This window comes from Rhinatrema bivittatum, chromosome 1 (assembly GCF_901001135.1).
Source record: "Rhinatrema bivittatum chromosome 1, aRhiBiv1.1, whole genome shotgun sequence".
Lineage (NCBI taxonomy): Eukaryota > Metazoa > Chordata > Amphibia > Gymnophiona > Rhinatrematidae > Rhinatrema > Rhinatrema bivittatum.
In genome coordinates, this window is record NC_042615.1 from 559,614,557 (window position 1) to 559,635,442 (window position 20,886).

The following is a 20,886-nucleotide window of genomic DNA, read 5'->3' on the forward strand; positions in this document are numbered from 1 at the left end:
TACTGGGTGATAAAACCAGCTACCGAACCAAGGCTCTCATCTGAGGGACCAAGGAAATCACTTCAGGAATTCTCAACTAGGGGAGGGACCATTCTGAGCTACCCTTCTGGATACTCACTAACTGCAATCAGCTGAGAAGGGACCCTCAAAGTACACAGAAGATGAACAGGAGAAAACTGGAGAGCTCAAGATTAAACAGGAAAAGAAGAACCCTATGGGGCAGATCTTCAAACCTGCGCGCGGGCGTAGATTTGTTCGCGCAACCCAGTGCGAACAAATCTACGCCCTGCCCAGAGAGGACTGCCGGAGCCGTTGGATTGCGGCCTTGTGCCGCGAAAATGAGGTTAGTGGTCGGCTCCCCGCCGCAGGAGGAAACGTAAGTTTGGCGGCAGGAGCCATGAAGGTGGTTGGGACCTGGCGCGTGCGGCAGGCCTGTCTCCCCGCAGCCGCTCAGGTTCCAGCGGAGGTCCCAGCGTCGGAGGCGGAGGTGAGGGAAGCCGGCCGCTTGTAACCGCAGCCAGTGCGCCTAACACTGAAGATTCACATCTTGAATTGGAATCATTGCTTTAAGACCACGTGTTGAACAACCATGCAGTTAGATTGAAGGATGGTAGCATGGGATGCACCAAATCACCGGCTTGTCTCCCAGATGTATTGGAAGTTTTGTGGAAAACTGAATGAGATACGCATACCACGCTTGTCTCAGCCATGCTGGTATGACATGAATCATCATGGTTTGTTCATGTATCAGTTTCTGTATAGTTCCTAATATGAGTGGCATTGGAGAAAAAGCATACACAATGCCTGTGCTCCAAGGTATCAGAAAGGCATCTGGAGCCTTACGAAGAAGACTGGGTTGGATGAAGCAGAACTGATTTAATTTTTGGTTCTGCTCGGTCATGAAAAAGTCGTTACAAGGGCATCCCCATAATCTGAATAATTAATCAGCTAAGTTTTGGTTTAACGAAATTCATATGGGCGGAATATTCTGCTGAGCCTGTCTGCCATTGTTTTGAATGCCTGGCAGGTGAGATGCCTGGAGAGTTGCTTCATTCTGTATCACCCAGTACCATATATTCAAGGCTTCCCATTTCCTTCTTGTTTGTTCATGTAGCACATAGCTACTTGGTTGTCCATTTGTATCATCATGTTTTTCCCTTTGAGAATATGATTGAATGCTTGAATGGCATAGCGCATTGTTCTGAGTTCTAGCAAACTGATTTGGAAACACGATTCTTGAATCAACAAGAGACCTTGTGTTTTGAAATGTCCGGTTTGAGCACCCCAACCCACAGTGGAGGCATCAGTAATTAGTATTATCTGACATGGTACTGGTTGTAGGGGAGCATCCTCCTGTATTATAGATGGTAGTAACTACCAGCATATTTCCTCTTTCACCAGTGAGGTAAGTGATATTTTCTTGTGAAGTGGCCGAAGAAGTTGAAACCACTCAGATCTTAGTCCCCAAAGTTGATGTTGCATATGGAAGCATGTAAGTGGGATGACATGAACTGCAGCAGCCAAGTGTTCTAGAAGCATGAGGACTCAATGGGCTGTCATTACTGTTGGTTTCAACAACAGACTGGCTACTTTGTACAAGTTTTGCACCCATTCCAAAGGCAAGAAAGCTTGTACCTGTATTGTATCTATGATGGTGCCAATAAATTCAAGTCGTCCTGTGGGTTGCAGTAAGGATTCTTGGAAATTTAGTATCAATCAGAGTGATTATAAGAACATGCCATACTGGGTCAGACCAAGGATCCATCAAGCCCAGCATCCTGTTTCCAACAGTGGCCAATCCAGGCCATAAGAACCTGGCAAGTACCCAAAAAATAAGTCTATTCCATGTTACCGTTGCTAGTAATAGCGGTGGTTGTTATCTAAGTCAACATAATTTATTTATTTATTTTTATTTATTTAAAGGTTTTTATATACCGATAGCCGTTTGCACATCGTATCGGTTTACAGAAAACTAAAACTTTTTGACAGTGTCATTAAACAGAATTTTTTGGCACTGCCATTACATAGAACAGTAAACTTTGCATACAATAGAAAAACATCAGCAAACAGAAACTGGGTAACTATTTACAGGGAACGATTTTTAATTAATTAATTAATTAATTAATTAACGATAATTAATGGACTTTTCTCCTCCAAGAACTTATCCAATCCTTTTTTAAACTCAGCTATACTAACTGCACTAACCACATCTTCCGGCAACAAATTCCAGAGTTTAATTGTGCGTTGAGTGAAAAAGAACTTTCTCCGATTAGTTTTAAATGTGCCACATGCTAACTTCATGGAGTGCCCCCTAGTCTTTCTATTATCCGAAAGAGTAAAAAACCGATTCACATCTACCCGTTCTAGACCTCTCATGATTTTAAACACCTCTATCATATCCCCCCTCAGCCGTCTCTTCTCCAAACTAATAAGACCTAACCTCTTTAGTCTTTCCTCATAGGGGAGCTGTTCCATTCCCTTTATCATTTTGGTCGCCCTTCTCTGTACCTTCTCCATCGCAATTATATCTTTTTTGAGATGCAGCGACCAGAATTGTACACAGTATTCAAGGTGCAGTCTCACCATGGAGCGATACAGAGGCATTATGACATTTTCCGTTTTATTCACCATTCCCTTTCTAATAATTCCCAACATTCTGTTTGCTTTTTTGACTGCCGCAGCACACTGCACCGACGATTTCAATGTGTTATCCACTATGACACCTAGTAGCACCTAATATGGAACCTAACATTGTGTAACTATAGCATGGGTTATTTTTCCCTATATGCATGCACCTTGCACATTAAATTTCATCTGCCATTTTCATGCCCAATTTTCCAGCCTCACAAGGTCTTCCTGCAATTTATCACAATCTGCTTGTGATTTAACTACTCTGAACAATTTTGTATCATCTGTAAATTTGATTACCTCACTTGTCACATTTCTTTCCAGATCATTTATAAATATATTGAAAAGTAAGGGTCCCAATACAGATCCCTGAGGCACTCCACTGCCCACACCCTTCCACTGAGAAAATTGTCCATTTAATCCTACTCTCTGTTTCCTGTCTTTTAATCAGTTTCTAATCCACGAAAGGACATCACCACCTATCCCATGACTTTTTATTTTTCCTAGAAGCCTCTCATGAGGAACATTGTCAAATGCCTTCTGAAAATCCAAGTACACTACATCTACAGGTTCACCTTTATCCACATGTTTATTAACTCCTTCAAAAAAGTGAAGCAGATTTGTGAGACAAGACTTGCCTTGGGTAAAGCCATGCTGACTTTGTTCTATTAAACCATGTCTTTCTATATGATCTGTGATTTTGATGTTTAGAATACTTTCCACTATTTTTCCTGGCACTGAAGTCAGGCTAACCGGTCTGTAGTTTCCCGGATCGCCCCTGGAGCCCTTTTTAAATATGGGGGTTACATTAGCTATCCTCCAGTCTTACGTACAATGGATGATTTTAATGACAGGTTACAAATTTTTACTAATAGGTCTGAAATTTAATTTTTTAGTTCCTTCAGAACTCTGGGGTGTATACCATCCAGTCCAGGTGATTTACTACTCTTAAGTTTGTCAATCAGGTCTACCACATCTTCTAGGTTCACCGTGATTTGGTTCAGTCCATCTGAATCATTACCCATGAAAACCTTCTCCAGTTTGGGTACCTCCCCAACATCCTCATCAGTAAACACCAAAGAAAAGAAATCATTTAATCTTTCCGCGATGGCCTTATCTTCTCTAAGTCACCCTTTAACCCCTCAATCATCCAACGGTCCAACTGACTCTCTCGCACAGCTTTCTGCTTCGGATACATTTTAAAAAGCTTTTACTGTGAGTTTTTGCCTCTACGGCCAACTTCTTTTCAAATTCTCTCTTAGCCTGTCTTATCAATGTCTTACATTTAACTTGCCAATGTTTATGTATTATCCTATTTTCTTCTGTTGGATCCTTCTTCCAATTTTTGAATGAAGATTTTTTGGCTAAAATAGCTTCTTTTACCTCCCCTTTTAACCATGCTGGTAATCGTTTTGCCTTCTTTCCACCTTTATTAAAGTGTGGAATACATCTAGATTGTGCTTCTAGGATGGTATTTTTTAACAATGAACACGCCTCTAGCACACTTTTTACTTTTGTAGCTGCTCCTTTCATTTTTTTTCTAACTAATTTTCTCATTTTATCAAAGTTTCCCTTTTGAAAGTTTAGCACGAGAGCCGTGGATTTGCTTACTGTCCCCCTTCCAGTCATTAAATCAAATTTGATCATATTATGATCACTATTGCCAAGCGGCCCCACCACCATTACCTCTCTCACCAAATCCAGTTCTCCACTGAGAATTAGATCTAAAATTGCTCTCTCTCTCTCGTCGGTTCCTGAACCAATTGCTCCATAAAGCTATCATTTATTCCATCCAGGAACTTTATCTCTCTAGCGTGTCCCGATGATACATTTACCCAGTCAATATTGGGGTAATTGAAGTCTCCCATTATTACCGCACTACCAATTTGGTTAGCTTCCCTAATTTCTCTTAGCAATTCTTTGTCAGTCTCACCATCTTGACCAGGTGGACGGTAGTATACTCCTATCACTATAGTCTTCCCCAACACACAAGGGATTTCTACCCATAAAGATTCGATTGTGCATTTAGTCTCGTGCAGGATGTTTATCCTGTTGGACTCTATGCCATCCAGGACATAAAGCACCACATCGCCTTCCGGGTGCTCCTCTCTGTCCTTGCAATATAATTTGTACCCCGGTCTAGCACTGACCCATTGGTTGTCCTCCTTCCACCATGTGTCTGAGATGCCAATTAAGTCTGTCATCATTCACTGCTATACATTCTAATTCTCCCATCTTACTTCTTAGACTTCTGGCATTAGCATGTAAACATTTCAAAGTTTGTTTTTTTGTTTGTATTTTCATTCTGCTTTTTAATTGATAGGGATAAGTTAGAATTTTTTAGCTCAGATGAGTTTTTAGTTACAGGCACTTGGACTACTTTTCTTATTATTGGAACCTCACTGTCGGGATGCCCTAATTCTAATGCATCATTAGTATCCTTTGAAGATACCTCTCTCCAAACCATGTACTGCTGAGTGACTGTCGGCTTTCCCCTTTGTTCTAGTTTAAAAGCTGCTCTATCTCCTTTTTGAAGGTTAACGCAGCAGTCTGGTTCCACCCTGATTAAGGTGGAGCCCATCCCTTCGGAAGAGACTCCCCCTTCCCCAAAAAGTTCCTAACAAAACGGAATCCCTCTTCCTTGCACCATTGTCTCATCCACGCATTGAGACTCCTGAGCTCTGCCTGCCTCTGGTGACCTGCACGTGGAACAGGGAGCATTTCAGAGAATGCTACCCTGGAGGTTCTGGATTTAAGTTTTCTACCTAAGAGCCTAAATTTGGCTTCCAGAACCTCCCTCCCACATTTTCCTATGTCGTTGGTGCCCACATGAACCACGACAGTCGGCTCCTCCCCAGCACTGTCTAAAATCCTATCTAGGTGACGCGGGAGGTCCGCCACCTTCGCATCAGGTAGGCATGTTACCAGGCGATCCTCATGCCCACCAGCCACCCAGCTGTCTACATTCCTAATAATCGAATCAAAAATTGGAGGTGTGCTTGAAATGTGTCACTTAATGAGGCTACCAAGAGTCAATCATCTAAGAAAGGGAAAACTCAAAGTCATTGATGTCATAGAAGGGCTAATACTACTGCAATGCATTTTGTAAAGACTTTGGGGTCGCAGATAGTCCAAACAGAAGGTCATTGTACTGGTAGTGGTGAGCTCCCACTTTGAAACAAAAGGAAGGTTGTACTGGGATATGTGTACAAGCATCCTTGAGATCTAGGAAATATATCCAATCATTCTGCTGAATGAAAGGAAGAATCATGCTTAGAGATGTCATTTTGAATTTTTCTCTGTGGAGATGTTGATTGAGAATCCAAAGATTTAGGATCGGTCAAATGCTGCCTGTCCTCCAAAGAATGAAAAAATATTGTGAATATAATAGGAAAATTAGTTCTTACCTGTTAATTTTCGTTCCTGTAGTACCACGGATCAGTCCAGACAGTGGGTTGAGCCTTCTTTCCAGCAGGTGGAGACAGACTAAAACTTGCAGGATGCCCTATATCAGGACAGAGCCTAGCCTCTCACCCTTCAATATAACGTATGTCAAAGCAGAAAACAAGAATAGAATCAAGCAAATAACCAAAAGCTCAATGCAACAACCATAGATTAATGTAGAAGCATAGTATACCTATACGCTCTTGCATAAACTTGGTATAAAATAACCACCAAGGCTTCCGGTGTAAATGCTCAGTAATCTTGCACCAAGGGAAATATGAAATCTGCAGACCTGCAAGAAAACAAGCTTCGAGAGGACAGAAGACAGACAGGGAAGGGCGTCTGGACTGATCCGTGGTACTACAGGAACGAAAATTAACATGTAAGAACTAATTTTCCTTTCCTGTACGTACCCGGATCAATCCAGAAAGTGGGATGTACCAAAGCTTCCCTAAACTGGGTGGGACCGAGACAGTCCCGCTCGAAGCACGTGCCGCCCCAAGGAACCGAACACCAGAGCGTGTACATCCAGATGGTAGTGCCGAGCAAAAGTATGCAGAGACGTCCAAGTGGCGGCCCTGCAAATCTCCTGCGGAGAGACAGACTGATTCTCCGCCCAAGAAGTAGCCTGAGAACGCAGAGAATGGGCTTTCAGACCCTCAGGAAGTGGACGACCCTGACAAAAATATGCTGAGGAAATGGCTTCCTTCAACCACCGCGCAATCGTGGTCTTAGAAGCCTGTTTACCCCGGTTGGGACCACTCCAAAGGACGAAGAGATGGTCCAAAACGCGAAAGTCATTGGTGACTTGAAGATAACGAAGCAAGACTCGCTTGACATCTAGTCGACGGAGGTCGCCCCCAGCCGTACCCGCAATCTCCTCCGGAGAGAACACGGGGAGTTCCACCGACTGGTTGACGTGAAAAGCGGAGACAACCTTAGGCAAGAAGGAAGGAACCGTATTGAGAGAGACCCCGGAATCAGAAAAACGCAAGAAGGGCTCCCGACAGGACAGCGCCTGAAGCTCGGAAATACGACGAGGAGAAGAGATAGAGACTGGAAAGACAGTCTTAAGAGTAAGATCCTTGAGTGTAGCGTGGCGAAGAGGCTCAAAGGGAGCCGCACAGAGAGCACGAAGGACAAGGTTGAGACTCCAAGATGGACACGTGGCCCGAGAGGGAGGGCGGAGGTGTCTAACGCCCCTCAGGAAACGAATGACGTCCGGGTGAGCAGCCAAGGCATGACCATCCACCCGACCCAGGAGAGAGCCAAGCGCAGAGACTTGAACGCATAAGGAACTGAAGGAGAGACCCGTAGAGAGACCCTTCTGAAGGAAAGAAAGAACCAAAGGAATCAAGGCGGAGCGCGCCAGGACGCCCACCTCCGTACATGCGGACTCAAAGACCTTCCAGATGCGCACATAGGCCAGAGAAGTCGACTGCTTCCGGGCTCGCAGCAGGGTGGAGATGACCTCCTCCCTATAACCTTTGTGCCTCAGGCGACACCGTTCAAAAGCCAGGCCGCTAGACAGAAGCGATCGGCCTGGTCGAAAAATACAGGCCCCTGCCGGAGGAGACGAGGGAGATGACTGAGGCGCAGGGGCCCGTCCACCGCTAGATCGATGAGATCCGCGAACCACGGCCTTCACGGCCACTCGGGAGCGACGAGAATCACCGGACCCCGGTGAAGTTCGATTCTCCTGAGAACTTTCCCTACCAGAGGCCACGGGGAGAACACGTACAGAAGCATGTCCGCTGGCCAAGGGAGAGCCAGAGCGTCCACGCCCTCTGTGCCGTGTTCCCTCCAGCGGCTGAAGAACCGATTGGCTTTGGCATTGCGCAGAGTCGCCATGAGGTCGAGATGAGGAGGACCCCACCTGTCCACTATCAGAGCCATGGCCGCGTCCGAGAGTTCCCATTCTCCCAGATCGAGCGACTGCCGGCTGAGGAAGTCGGCTTGAACATTGTCTTTTCCGGCGATGTGAGAGGCCGCAAGGCACTGTAGGTGACGCTCCGCCCAAGCGAGTAGGTGGCTGGCTTCTAAGGCTACCAGGGGACTGCGATTGCCCCCTTGGCGATTGATGTAGGCGACTGTGGTGGAGTTGTCGGACAGGACTCGTACCGCCTTGTCACGGATCAGAGGAAGGAACTCCTGAAGAGCCAGGCGGACCGTCAAAGTTTCCAGTCGATTGATGTGCCAGCGCGACTGAGTCTGGGACCATGTCCCCTGGGTGGACTGAGATAGGCAGACCGCACCCCAGCCCAACAAGTTGGCGTCCGTGGTTACTATCGTCCATTGTGGAGCTTGAAGAGGCATCCCTTGTAGGAGATGAGGAAGGGACAGCCACCACTGTAATTCATCGGCAGTAGACTCCAAGAAGGGAAGGACTACGTGGAACTGCTCCGACACTGGTTGCCAACGAAACAGCAAAGCTTTCTGTAATGGACGCATATGAGCAAAAGCCCAGGGGACCAGATCGATGGTAGAAGCTATGGAGCCCAGGACTTGCAGATAATCCCGGGCCGTCGGCAAAGATAGAGCAATCAAATTCTGAACCTGACCGATCAGTTTGAGGGCTCGCGCCCGAGGTAAGAAAACCTTGCCTACTCGGGTGTCGAAGTGTGCTCCCAGAAATTCCAACTCCTGGGAGGGCTGAAGCTTGCTCTTGGAAAAGTTCACTATCCACCCGAGAGAGGCAAGGAGCTCCAGGACTCGATCCACCGCCCGCCGGCAAGAGGTCTCCGACTTGGCCCCGATGAGCCAATCGTCCAGATAGGGATGGACGAGAATCCCTTCCCCGCAGCCACTACTACCATTACCTTCGTGAAGGTGCGAGGAGCGGTCGCGAGGCCGAAGGGGAGAGCTCGAAACTGGAAGTCCTGGTTGAGAATGTGGAATCGGAGAAACTTCTGGTAGTCGCGGTGGATGGGGATATGAAAATATGCTTCTGCGAGATCGAGGGAAGCAAGAAACTCTCCTGGACGGACCGCCGCAATGACCGCCCGCAGGGTTTCCATGCGAAAGTGGGGCATCTTGAAGGCCCGATTGACCCTCTTGAGGTCCAGGATTGGGCAGAAGGACCCGTCCTTTTTGGGCACGGTGAAGTAAATAGAATACTGGCCGGCGCCAATTTCCCTTTCTGGGACTAGGACCACCGCCCCCAGATCCAGAAGCTTGGAGAGAGTCTGGACCACCGCGTCCCTCTTGGCCCGGCCGCAAGGTGAGAACAGAAAGAGATTTGGAAGTTCCCTGACGAGGTCGAAAGCATACCCGTCTCTGATAATGTCGAGGACCCACTGATCCGAAGTGATTTTGACCCATTCCTCGAAAAACAGGGAGAGGCATCCGCCGAGGTAATGGATCGAGGGATGGGCCAGCTGAACTTCATTGTGTGGCAGGTTTAGCGGTGCTACGCATAGGCTGGCCCTCGCAAAAGGGCCGCCTGCCACGAAAGGACTGCAACCAGGACTGTGCACGAGCAGAACCCCTAGGAGTACTGCCCCGCCCTCGAGAAGCGAAGCGACGCTGACCCCTGAAGCGAAAGCGAGAGGCCGCGAAGGACCGAGAAGCCTTAGGGCGGTCCTCTGGAAGCTTATGGACCTTGTTGTCAGCCAAGGAGTCCATAAGTTTGTCGAGGTCCTCGCCAAAGAGCATCTTACCTTTGAAGGGAAGCGTGCCCAGCCGGGTCTTCGAGGACTGATCAGCCGACCAGTGGCGAAGCCAAAGGAGCCTCCGGGCAGCCACTGCTGAAACCACTGCCTTCGCCTGGACACGGACCAAATCGTAGAGGGCGTCTGACACGTAAGCGATTACCGCCTCCAGACGTTCGACCTGTTCTGCCTCACCTGGCGGAAGCTCCCGGGCGCAGAGTAACTGTTGGACCCACTGGAGGCCTGCCCGCATCATGAGGCTGCTACAGCAAGACGCCCGAACCCCGAGGGCCAGGACGTCGAAGATGCGCTTCAGGTGAGCCTCCAGCTTACGATCTTGTGAATCCTTTAGGGCCGTGGAACCTTCCACCGGGATCGTGGTGTGCTTGGCCACTGCAGAAACATAAGAATCCACTGATGGATATCGTAACAGCTCCAAGCCCTCTTCCGGGAGGGGATAGAGCTTATCCATCGCACGCCCCACCCGGAGCGAACCCTCAGGAGCCTCCCATTCCCGTAGGATAAGGAGCTTAAGCATGGGATGGAAGGGAAAGGCCGAGGCCGGAGCCCAGAGCCCTCCCAAAACCGGGTTCATATCCTTAGGAAGTGAGGCCATGAGATTATCCATGGAGGGACTTTCCAGACCCAGCTCCTCCAAAACAAAAGGGAGGAGAGGCTCTAGCTCCTCCTTACGAAAAAGACGAAGGGCTCTGGGGTCATCCCCCTCTAGGGTGGGGGCATCTGCGGAATCCGAGGAAGCAGTGGGGTCTGAGGACCCAGGAGACACCGGGGGAGGGGAGGAGGGGGGCACCCCTGGGACCACCCGCACCCGAACTGGCCCTGAGGCTCCGCAGCCGGTCCAGAGGTCAACGTCGCTGAGCGAGGGATTTCAGATGGGGGGGGCAAGGGGGGGCTTTCATCCATCTCATGCAGGCTAGCTAAATAAGATTTGTGCATGAGGAGGACGAAATCCGCAGAAAAAGGGACCCTGGATTTACCGGGGGGGGGAGAGGGGGGGCCAGGGAAGGTCAGGACCCCCCTTCCTGGGAACCCGCGGTGGCCAAATCGGGGGTTAAATCGAAAAAATCCGGCCCCCCAGCCCCAGGGAGCACTGAAATCGGCCAGACGAAAAATCCAAGATGGCGGCCGTTCCCGGGCTCTGCCGACCCGGGAAAGGCCTAACCATGCAGGGAGGAGTGGAGCCCCGGGCTAAATTTGCTTGTCCTGCTGATAAGGGACCTTCCCCACCCGTCAGACAAGCAGTGCAGAGGCCCTGCTGCGAAAAACGCGAGGAGGACAGCCCACAAGAAACACAGATTGTCAGCCGGGACATAGCAACCTCGGCTGAGGAAAAAAAAGCTGAAAAAACAAAGCTTGATTGACAGCCTGCACAGCAGGAGAGAGCAGGGGGGAACCTGCTGCCTTCTGCTTCTCTGACTGCCGGTTCTAATCCTATACTGACCAGAAAAAGTTAAAATAGCTGGTCAACTGCTGCAAATAAGTTAGAGGTAGGTGAGTACCTGCAACTTACTGAAAGTTAAAACTTTGAAACTCCTTTTTTTTTTTTTTTTTTACTGAGCGCAGCAGCGGGTTCAAAACCCTCTCGGCAGCCAGAGGGGGAACGAGGCCCAGAGAGCATCGGTCCCCACACCTGGAAGCGTACACGGACTCAGGACTAAACAGGGAACCCCCTCCTGCAAAAGGGGACAAGCCCCCCTGAGCCGGGCAAGAGCTGGGAGACGGACGTCTCCCACACAAAAAGGCACTAAAGAAGGCAAAAATTCCTTCAGAGATTCACTTTCTATAATTTTTTTAAAAACAAGAACCAAAAGAAATACTTGCTTGAACCTAAAGAGAATAAAGAGGCTGACTAGCCTACAGCAGAGAACCGAAGGGGAGATGCTGCACCTGCTGGGAGACAGATGAATACTAAAGGGTGAGAGGATAGGCTCTGTCCTGATACAGGGCATCCTGCAAGTTTTAGTCTGTCTCCACCTGCTGGAAAGGAGGCTCAACCCACTGTCTGGACTGATCCGGGTACGTACAGGAACCCTGATTGTGAAGGATAAAAGGAATTTCTTGAACCACATTTTGCAGTAGGAGTTGGTTCTCCTCCTGTTCCAGAAATGGTAGATGTGCAGGGCCGGGAGATGAAACAGCAGTATGTAGGATTATTGGTAGAGTTTTGAAATGAAGATGGTAACCATACTGAACTATCTTCAAACCCACTGATATTTTGATGTCAGGATCCAACAGGTTAAAAATTGCTGAATTCTGGCCCCCACTTGATCTATGGATGATGCATTCCTTTTGATCAAAAATTTTGCCCAGGCTTTGCTGGTGGCTATTGCGGTTTTTGTTGTCTACGTTCTCTGGGATGTCCTTTAGCCAGAGCCGGCTGCGATTGTTGTCAATGTGTTTGCCGAGGCGGCAAGAGATATTGTGGTAAGATCTGTATAATCTCCTAGGATAGTACGGGTATTTGTATGACATATATCATCTTCTTGCTGAAAAATGTGTGTCCACTGAAGTGGATAATGATTAAACTGCTACATTTTGCTCCTTGATTTGGGCTACAGTTTCCCCTTAACTTTCCCCAAATAAGTTGTTTCCTAGACAAGGTAAGTTGGCAAGTTTATCATGGAAGTCTCTCTAAATGTGCTGGCTCTTAACCAGGCTTTGCGTCGTGCACCTATCGAAGCAGCAAACGTTCTTGCTGTAGTATCAAAGGATTCATATAATGTCCGGAGAAAGTGTGGGATGGTCTCCTCCAAATCGTAGAGAGGAAGTGGCGAAAACTGTCACCAGTCTTTGTCTTAATGAATGGCTTTAAGTTTTGAATGCGATCATAGATAAATTGTACTACGTAGAAATGATGTTGCGTGATTCTCGTGCCCTGAAAGATTTCTTTCCAAAGTTATCCAGGATATGCTGATCCTTACCCAGAGGTGTGTTTGAGTGAAAAGAGGTCTTCATGGCCTTTTTCATGGCACTCTCTACCACAATGGAATTATGAGAGAGTTATGGGAGAGTTGACTACTTTATTAAGAACATAAGAACAAAAGAAATTGCCATACTGGGTCAGACCAAGGGTTCATCAAGCCCAGAATCCTGTTTCCAACAGTGGCCAATCCAGGCTACAAGTACCTGGCAAGAACCCAAACACTAAGTATATCCCATGCTATTGATGCTAGTAATATCAGTGGCTATTTTCTAAGTCAGCTTGAAATAGCAGGTAATGGATTTCTCCTCCAAGAACTTATCCAAACCTTTTTTAAACTTGGCTATATTAACTGCACTAACTACATCCCGTGGCAACAAATTCCAGAGTTTAATTGTGTGTTGTGTGATAAAGAATTTTCTCTGGTTAGTTTTAAATGTGCTACATGCTAATTTCATGTAGTGCCCCCTAGTCCTTCTATTATCCAAAAGAGTATATAACCGATTCACATTTACCCGTTCTAGGTCTCTCATGATTTTAAACACCTATATCATATCCCCCCTCAGCTGTCTCTTCTCCAAACTGAACAGCCCTAACCTTTTTAGTCTTTCCTCATAGGGGAGCTGTTCTATCCCCTTTGTCATTTTGATTGCCCTTCTCTGTACCTTCTCCATTGCAACTATATCTTTTTTGAGATGTGGCAACCAGAATTGTACACAGTATTCAAAGTGTGGTCTCACCATGGAGCGATACAGAGGCATTATGACATTTTCCGTTTTATTCACCATTTCCTTCCTAATAATTCCTAACATACTATTTTCAATGGGATATTATATAGAACTTACATAAACTCTGACTTGTGTTCTAAATGCTAAAAAAGGACCACTTTGAGACCAGTGTACTAAAAAGCATACTACCATGATCACAATTGTTAATATACATTAAAAGTGTTAACATGAACAATTTAATTTATGAGTGTTAACAATAATTTAGATTTATATAATATCTTTCATTCAAACACTAGATCCCAATGCAGTTTAAAATTCAGAAACATACAGATAGCTATTTCTGAGATAGAAAATCTAGTTACCAATTTTGGGGGTCATTTACCAGACAGATCGCAGGCGATAAGGGACGTTTCGCACGCGAAAAGTCCCTTATCGCGTGTGATACGAAGATCGGGGCGGAGTCGGCCCTGGAAGAGGAGGAGTCGGGGCGTCACCGGGGCCGACTCCGCGAAGATGCCGTGGATGATGAAAAGGTAAGGACCTTTTTGCATCCTATTTCGTGCCCAATAGCTACACCTTCTATGGTGGCGCTATTGGGTGCGAAACCAGGAGCGATCTCACCGCGGCGGTGCGATTGCTGCTGGCTAACGCAGGCCTGCGATACTTTAGAAAATGAGGCCCTTTGTTACCTAATCTGTAAGGCATGTTGCACAGTAGACAAAACTGAATAGTTAGGTAAACTGAGGCAAATGGAATTACTGGCATGAATATAGAAAATCAGTGGGAGAGTAGAATTTTCCTTTCAAGTTAAACAGTTGCAGGAGCTTTCCTGACTTATATTTCTCTGTGCTAATTATTCAACTATACAGTCTAGTGAACAAATGCACAGGTTGATAAATGAATAAACTCTCATTATTATAACCATTTATTATTGCTATTACTGCATTTGTATAGTACTTTGTCCAAAGCACTATAAACATTTTAGTAAGCTCTGAATATATATCTCAAACATATAGGCAAATTTCTTTCTAGCAGCAAACAGGTACAATGTCCATGAGTATTTTTGTAGCCAGGGTCTTTGCCAGCTGAAATTTTCAAAGGCAAACACCACAGGCTGTTTAAATATTTCCCACAAAATCGGGACAAAATATATATATAAGGTCATACAGAGAAAGGGCAAAGAGTCTACAACTCATGTTTTCCTGGAGATTTTCCTGGCTTGTACTTGCAATAAAACAAGCAACTATTTGTGTATATCTAGAGAAAGAAGGTTACAATTGTGACTATTGTCTATGAAGAGATAAGCAGAAAATCTGTAAAACTGCAGTTACAAACTGATTCACAGGCCTCATTATATTGTAACAGTACAAAATATAACACTGTTCTATATTTGACACTATTACAATTTAAAGTCAAAAAAATTCTCAGAATTACTTACATGCATTAAATGTATTCATGTAAGTCACTGTTGTAGCTTGATGATTTGATGACTTGAGCTGAGCTGTGTCATGACAACCAGTACTTTGAAGTCTTTGATTAGGATTTTCTTTTGTCTTTTTGGTATTGTTGCTGCCTGTAGTATGGTAATAAAAAAGCCTTAAGAACAAAGCTCAATAAGTGAAATAGTACTATTCTTTCTTTCTCTACTGTAAATATGTATTGTCTAGTACAGTGGTTTTCAACCTTTTTCCCATCGTGACACACCCTGCCAGACCACGCTCACATGTTTGACACACTGCTCATTACAATATACCACGAAAATAAAAAATAAAGGTCCAGTATTATTTTTATTGTTAAGAATGACACAAGAAAAAGATACATATTCTGTCTGAACAGAAATTGCATAAACAGTAAACAGACCCACACCAAAACAGCACCAATTTCCAGCACTTAACAGTAACCACTTTACCTAAGAAAAGGCAACACTGAAAATATTATACTAGGCCTTAAGACACCAATACACCTCCTATTAGGAAAACGGACCAAGTCAGGTTGCTATAGAGCCCTACACAGAAACTACATGCCAGCAGAAAACCTCACATGAATCACATGTGCTGACCCTCACCTAACAAAGAATAAAAAGACCAAAACGCATAACTAGAAGCATGCCGACAAAAACTGAATTGGAAACCGCAACAAGCCAGAGTCTCTGTATGCAGTGCAACAAAGGAAAAAAAAACCATCACCCATCCTTATAAAACAAATCAAGAAATATAAAATCAGTGGCAGTAAAACCATACTAACAAAAAGAACAGATTATTTCAAAACAGTGGATAAATGACATATCCAATAATTAAAAACTCATATAAAAAATTTCTAGCGACCAATAAAATCTCAAAATAGCAGACACAAAGACCCGGTAATGAAAAATAATAAGGATACAAACAATTTTTTGCTCTGCATACCTGGGAACGTTTGATATCCAGGTGCCCTGAGATTGTTTTGAATTAGCAGGAGGGATGGTTTGCTTGCAACTTTCTTCTCTCTTTCTCTCTCTCTCATACTGGCTCTCAATCGCTCACATAAGAACATAAGAACATAAGAAAATGCCATACTGGGTCAGACCAAGGGTCCATCAAGCCCAGCATCCTGTTTCCAACAGTGGCCAATCCAGGCCACAAGAACCTGGCAAGTACCCAAAAACTAAGTCCATTCCATGTAACCATTGCTAATGGCAGTGGCTATTCTCTAAGTGAACTTAATAGCAGGTAATGGACTTCTCCTCCAAGAACTTATCCAATCCTTTTTTAAACACAGCTATACTAACTGCATGAACCACATTCTCTGGCAACAAATTCCAGAGTTTAATTGTGCGTTGAGTAAAAAAGAACTTTCTCCGATTAGTTTTAAATGTGCCCCATGCTAACTTCATGGAGTGCCCCCTAGTCTTTCTACTATCCGAAAGAGTAAATAACCGATTCACATCTACCCGTTCTAGACCTCTCATGATTTTAAACACCTCTATCATATCCCCCCTCAGTCGTCTCTTCTCCAAGCTGAAAAGTCCTAACCTCTTTAGTCTTTCCTCATAGGGGAGTTGTTCCATTCCCCTTATCATTTTGGTAGCCCTTCTCTGTACCTTCTCCATCGCAATTATATCTTTTTTGAGATGCGGCGACCAGAATTGTACACAGTATTCAAGGTGCGGTCTCACCATGGAGCGATATAGAGGCATTATGACATTTTCCGTTTTATTCATCATTCCTTTTCTAATAATTCCCAACATTCTGTTTGCTTTTTTGACTGCCGCAGCACACTGCACCGACGATTTCAATGTGTTATCCACTATGACACCTAGATCTCTTTCTTGGGTTGTAGCACCTAATATGGAACCCAACATTGTGTAATTATAGCATGGGTTATTTTTCCCTATATGCATCACCTTGCACTTATCCACATTAAATTTCATCTGCCATTTGGATGCCCAATTTTCCAGTCTCACAAGGTCTTCCTGCAATTTATCACAATCTGCTTGTGATTTAACTACTCTGAACAATTTTGTGTCATCTGCAAATTTGATTATCTCACTTGTCGTATTTCTTTCCAGATCATTTATAAATATATTGAAAAGTAAGGGTCCCAATACAGATCCCTGAGGCACTCCACTGTCCACTCCCTTCCACTGAGAAAATTGCCCATTTAATCCTACTCTCTGTTTCCTGTCTTTTAGCCAGTTTGCAATCCACGAAAGGACATCGCCACCTATCCCATGACTTTTTACTTTTCCTAGAAGCCTCTCATGAGGAACTTTGTCAAACGCCTTCTGAAAATCCAAGTATACTATATCTACCGGTTCACCTTTATCCACATGTTTATTAACTCCTTCAAAAAAGTGAAACAGATTTGTGAGGCAAGACTTGCCCTGGGTAAAGCCATGCTGACTTTGTTCCATTAAACCATGTCTTTCTATATGTTCTGTGATTTTGATGTTTAGAACACTTTCCACTATTTTTCCTGGCACTGACGTCAGGCTAACCGGTCTGTAGTTTCCCGGATCGCCCCTGGAGCCCTTTTTAAATATTGGGGTTACATTTGCTATCCTCCAGTCTTCAGGTACAATGGATGATTTTAATGATAAGTTACAAATTTTTACTAATAGGTCTGAAATTTCATTTTTTAGTTCCTTCAGAACTCTGGGGTGTATACCATCCGGTCCAGGTGATTTACTACTCTTCAGTTTGTCAATCAGGCCTACCACATCTTCTAGGTTCACCGTGATTTGATTCAGTCCATCTGAATCATTACCCATGAAAACCTTCTCCATTACGGGTACCTCCCCAACATCCTCTTCAGTAAACACTGAAGCAAAGAAATCATTTAATCTTTCCGCGATGGCCTTATCTTCTCTAAGTGCCCCTTTAACCCCTCGATCATCTAACGGTCCAACTGACTCTCTCACAGGCTTTCTGCTTTGGATATATTTAAAAAAGTTTTTACTGTGAGTTTTTGCCTCTACAGCCAACTTCTTTTCAAATTCTCTCTTAGCCTGTCTTATCAATGTCTTACATTTAACTTGCCAATGTTTATGCTTTAACCTATTTTCTTCTGTTGGATCCTTCTTCCAATTTTTGAATGAAGATCTTTTGGCTAAAATAGCTTCTTTCACCTCCCCTTTTAACCATGCCGTTAATTGTTTTGCCTTCTTTCCACCTTTCTTAATGTGTGCTTCTTTCCACCTTTCTTAATGTGTGCTTTTTCTCTCTCACTTATATAGGCTCTTAATTACACATTTACACAAATGCTGCTATCTTTTCAGGCTTACAAACACAGGCTTTCAATCACACACATACATGCTGTTTTTTCTCTCACACACAGACTCTCATTCACATGCTTACAAACATGCTCTCTCTTTCTCTCATTTACACACAGGCTCTCAATCACATACTCACATGTTCCCTCACCTAAACCAGTTCTCAATCACACACAGACACATATACTCTATCTTTCTCACATGCTCTCAATCACATACTCATATGCTCCCTCACCTAAACCACCTCTCAATCACACACAGACACACATGCTTTATCTTTCTCTCACTTTCACACATGCTCTCAATCACATACTCACATGCTCTCTCACCTAAACCAGCTCTCAATCACACACAGACACACATGCTTTATCTTTCTCTCACTTTCACACATGCTGTCAATCACATACTCACATGCTCCCTCACCTAAACCAGCTCTCAATCACACACATACTTCTCTTTCACATGTACAGGCTCTCAGTCATTCACATACATGCTCTCTCACTCTCACACACACACACAGGATCTCAAACACACATGCTTGCTCATTCACTCACTCTCCCCCCCTCCCCCGAACTAGCGGCAGCAGCAGCCTCCTCCACTTCTAACCCTAAAGGCAGCAGCAACCTTCTTCATTTTCAGCCCTTGCGGAGAAAGGAGTCCCATCGGCTGCGGGGGTTGATGATGTTCTTTGTTTTTTTCCGAGCTGCGCAACTCATTCCTCAGGCTGCACCTCTCTTTTTTTCTTCGGGCCGACGCTGCCTGCACTAGCATGGTCTCTTCTTCCTGTGCACGTACCCGCTACTCACCACTTCCTCTTCTGGGCCGGGGGCGAGGGGGCAAGAAGAAGAGAGTATGCTGGTGCCGCTGACTCCAGCTGTCCAGCCACATTCTGCCCAGGCTATCAGCATTTTAAGCCTGGGCGGAGGACCTATTTTGCTCTGGAAGGGGAGCAGCTGAGTCAGCGGAGGAACGGGAAGGGTGGCGACACACTTGTGTGTTCTTGGCGACACACTGGTGTGTCGCGACACACCGGTTGAGAACCACTGGTCTAGTAAATCATTGCAAAATTCTGTGTTGGAATCTCTAACATATGCAGCTCCTATCATTACTACCTTCTTCCAAAGAAAGCATCCGGATTTTCAATCTAGCCAGACTCCCCATATTTCTGTACTTCTAATGGCAGACATCATGTTAAAAGTATAAATCTTACAAGAAACTTTCTTAACATTTGCTTGAACTTTCTATGCTTTAATTTAAAATGATAGAGTGTGAGGATCTCAGTTTACATGTATTGGATTGTATATTGTATTTTCAGGTATGCTTTGTTTATAGTGACATGGTATCTGTTCCCCTTTACCTTTAAAAAATGAAAGCCAATAAAAGCAAGTTTGCTTACCGTAAACGGTGTTTCCGTAGATAGCAAGATGAATTAGCCATGCTGTTGATGGGACTGTCTATCAAGGCCAGGAGGCGGAGCTTTTCAAAAGCTTAGTGCAGAGCTTTGCACTGCGGCTGCGCGTGTGTTCCCGTGCAAGAAGACAGATTCTCCTCAGTCAGTAATTAAGCATAGATGTTTGTGTAATCTTGACTGTCCAGGGAGGAGGGAGGGGCCGCATGGCTAATTCATCCTGCTATCTACGGAAACACCTTTTACGGGAAGCAAACTTGCTTTTTCCCATCGATAGCAGGGCTGAATTAGCCATGCTGTTGATGGGAGTCCCAAGCTCCTAGTCACGCCACGGTTGATTATTTATTAAGCCTTCAGAATAGGGTGTGACATTGTGGGCAGTCATGTTGGTTATGGATTTATACAAGTTTGTAAGACTGCTTGACTGATTTTGGTGTCTGCAGTCGCTTGATGATCGAGACAGTAATGAGAAGTGAAGGTATGCAGAGATGACCATGTGGCCGCTTTGCAAATATCCAGAAGAGGAACATGTCTCAGATGAGCTATGGAAGTGGAACGTGCCCGTACTTGATGGGCGTTTGGTTTTGTAGGTAGCACAGTGTTCTTCTTTTCGTAACAGTAAAGAATACATTGTGTCAACCAGCTCAATATGGTGCACTTTGATACAGGAAGTCCATGCGCATTAGCGTTAAATGAGAGAAAGAGTTGTGAAGGTCTGGATTCTGATTGTGTCCTATTCTTATAATAAGCTAGTGCTCTTTTACAGTCTAACGTGTGAAGTTGTCCCCTGTACAGGGGAGGTTCGCCAATTTTTTGTGGACATCTTCACAAATAGCACTGGATCTGAGCCATGCTATTCTACAGGCTGCGATGGCTGTTGCAGATGATCTAGAATTTGTCTCGAAAGACTTGTATACCGTTCTGAGGAGGTGTCTCGTAGCCTCCTCCATATCGTGCAGTGCTTGGGGTGGGGTTGGTGTGGTGTGGTTTCCCCTGGTGGAAATAGAAGTTTTAATTGCAGCACACACTCATATATATATATTGGACTATATAGAATTGATGTTGATTTATTCTAGCTGCTAACATTGCGGACTGGAAATTTTCTTAGCGAAGTCGTCCAAATATTTATTATCCCTACCTGGGGGAGTGCTGGAGTGTGTTTTTGTTCTCTTTGCCCTCAGTAGTGCCGACTCTACCATTATAGAGGCGTGTGGCAATTGTGATGGTGAATAAAATTTTGAGTGCCTCATTTTGAATTTTAGATCAAATTTCCTCGATACTGGAGAAATTGAGAAAGGTGTCTCCCAAGATTTTCCTAACAGATTATCCAGAACTTG

At 45.0% G+C, this 20,886-nt stretch overlaps 1 protein-coding gene across 3 annotated transcripts in view; it reads right to left on the reverse strand.

Moving 5' to 3' along the window:
• Positions 1–20,886, reverse strand: part of LOC115099247 — a 503,007-nt gene that overhangs the window by 368,584 nt on the left and 113,537 nt on the right. For all 3 annotated transcript variants that reach the window (XM_029616734.1, XM_029616743.1, XM_029616753.1), the window contains one exon: positions 14,830–14,964. In XM_029616734.1, the coding sequence (XP_029472594.1) occupies positions 14,830–14,964 (135 nt within the window). The remainder of the gene's footprint in view (positions 1–14,829; positions 14,965–20,886) is intronic.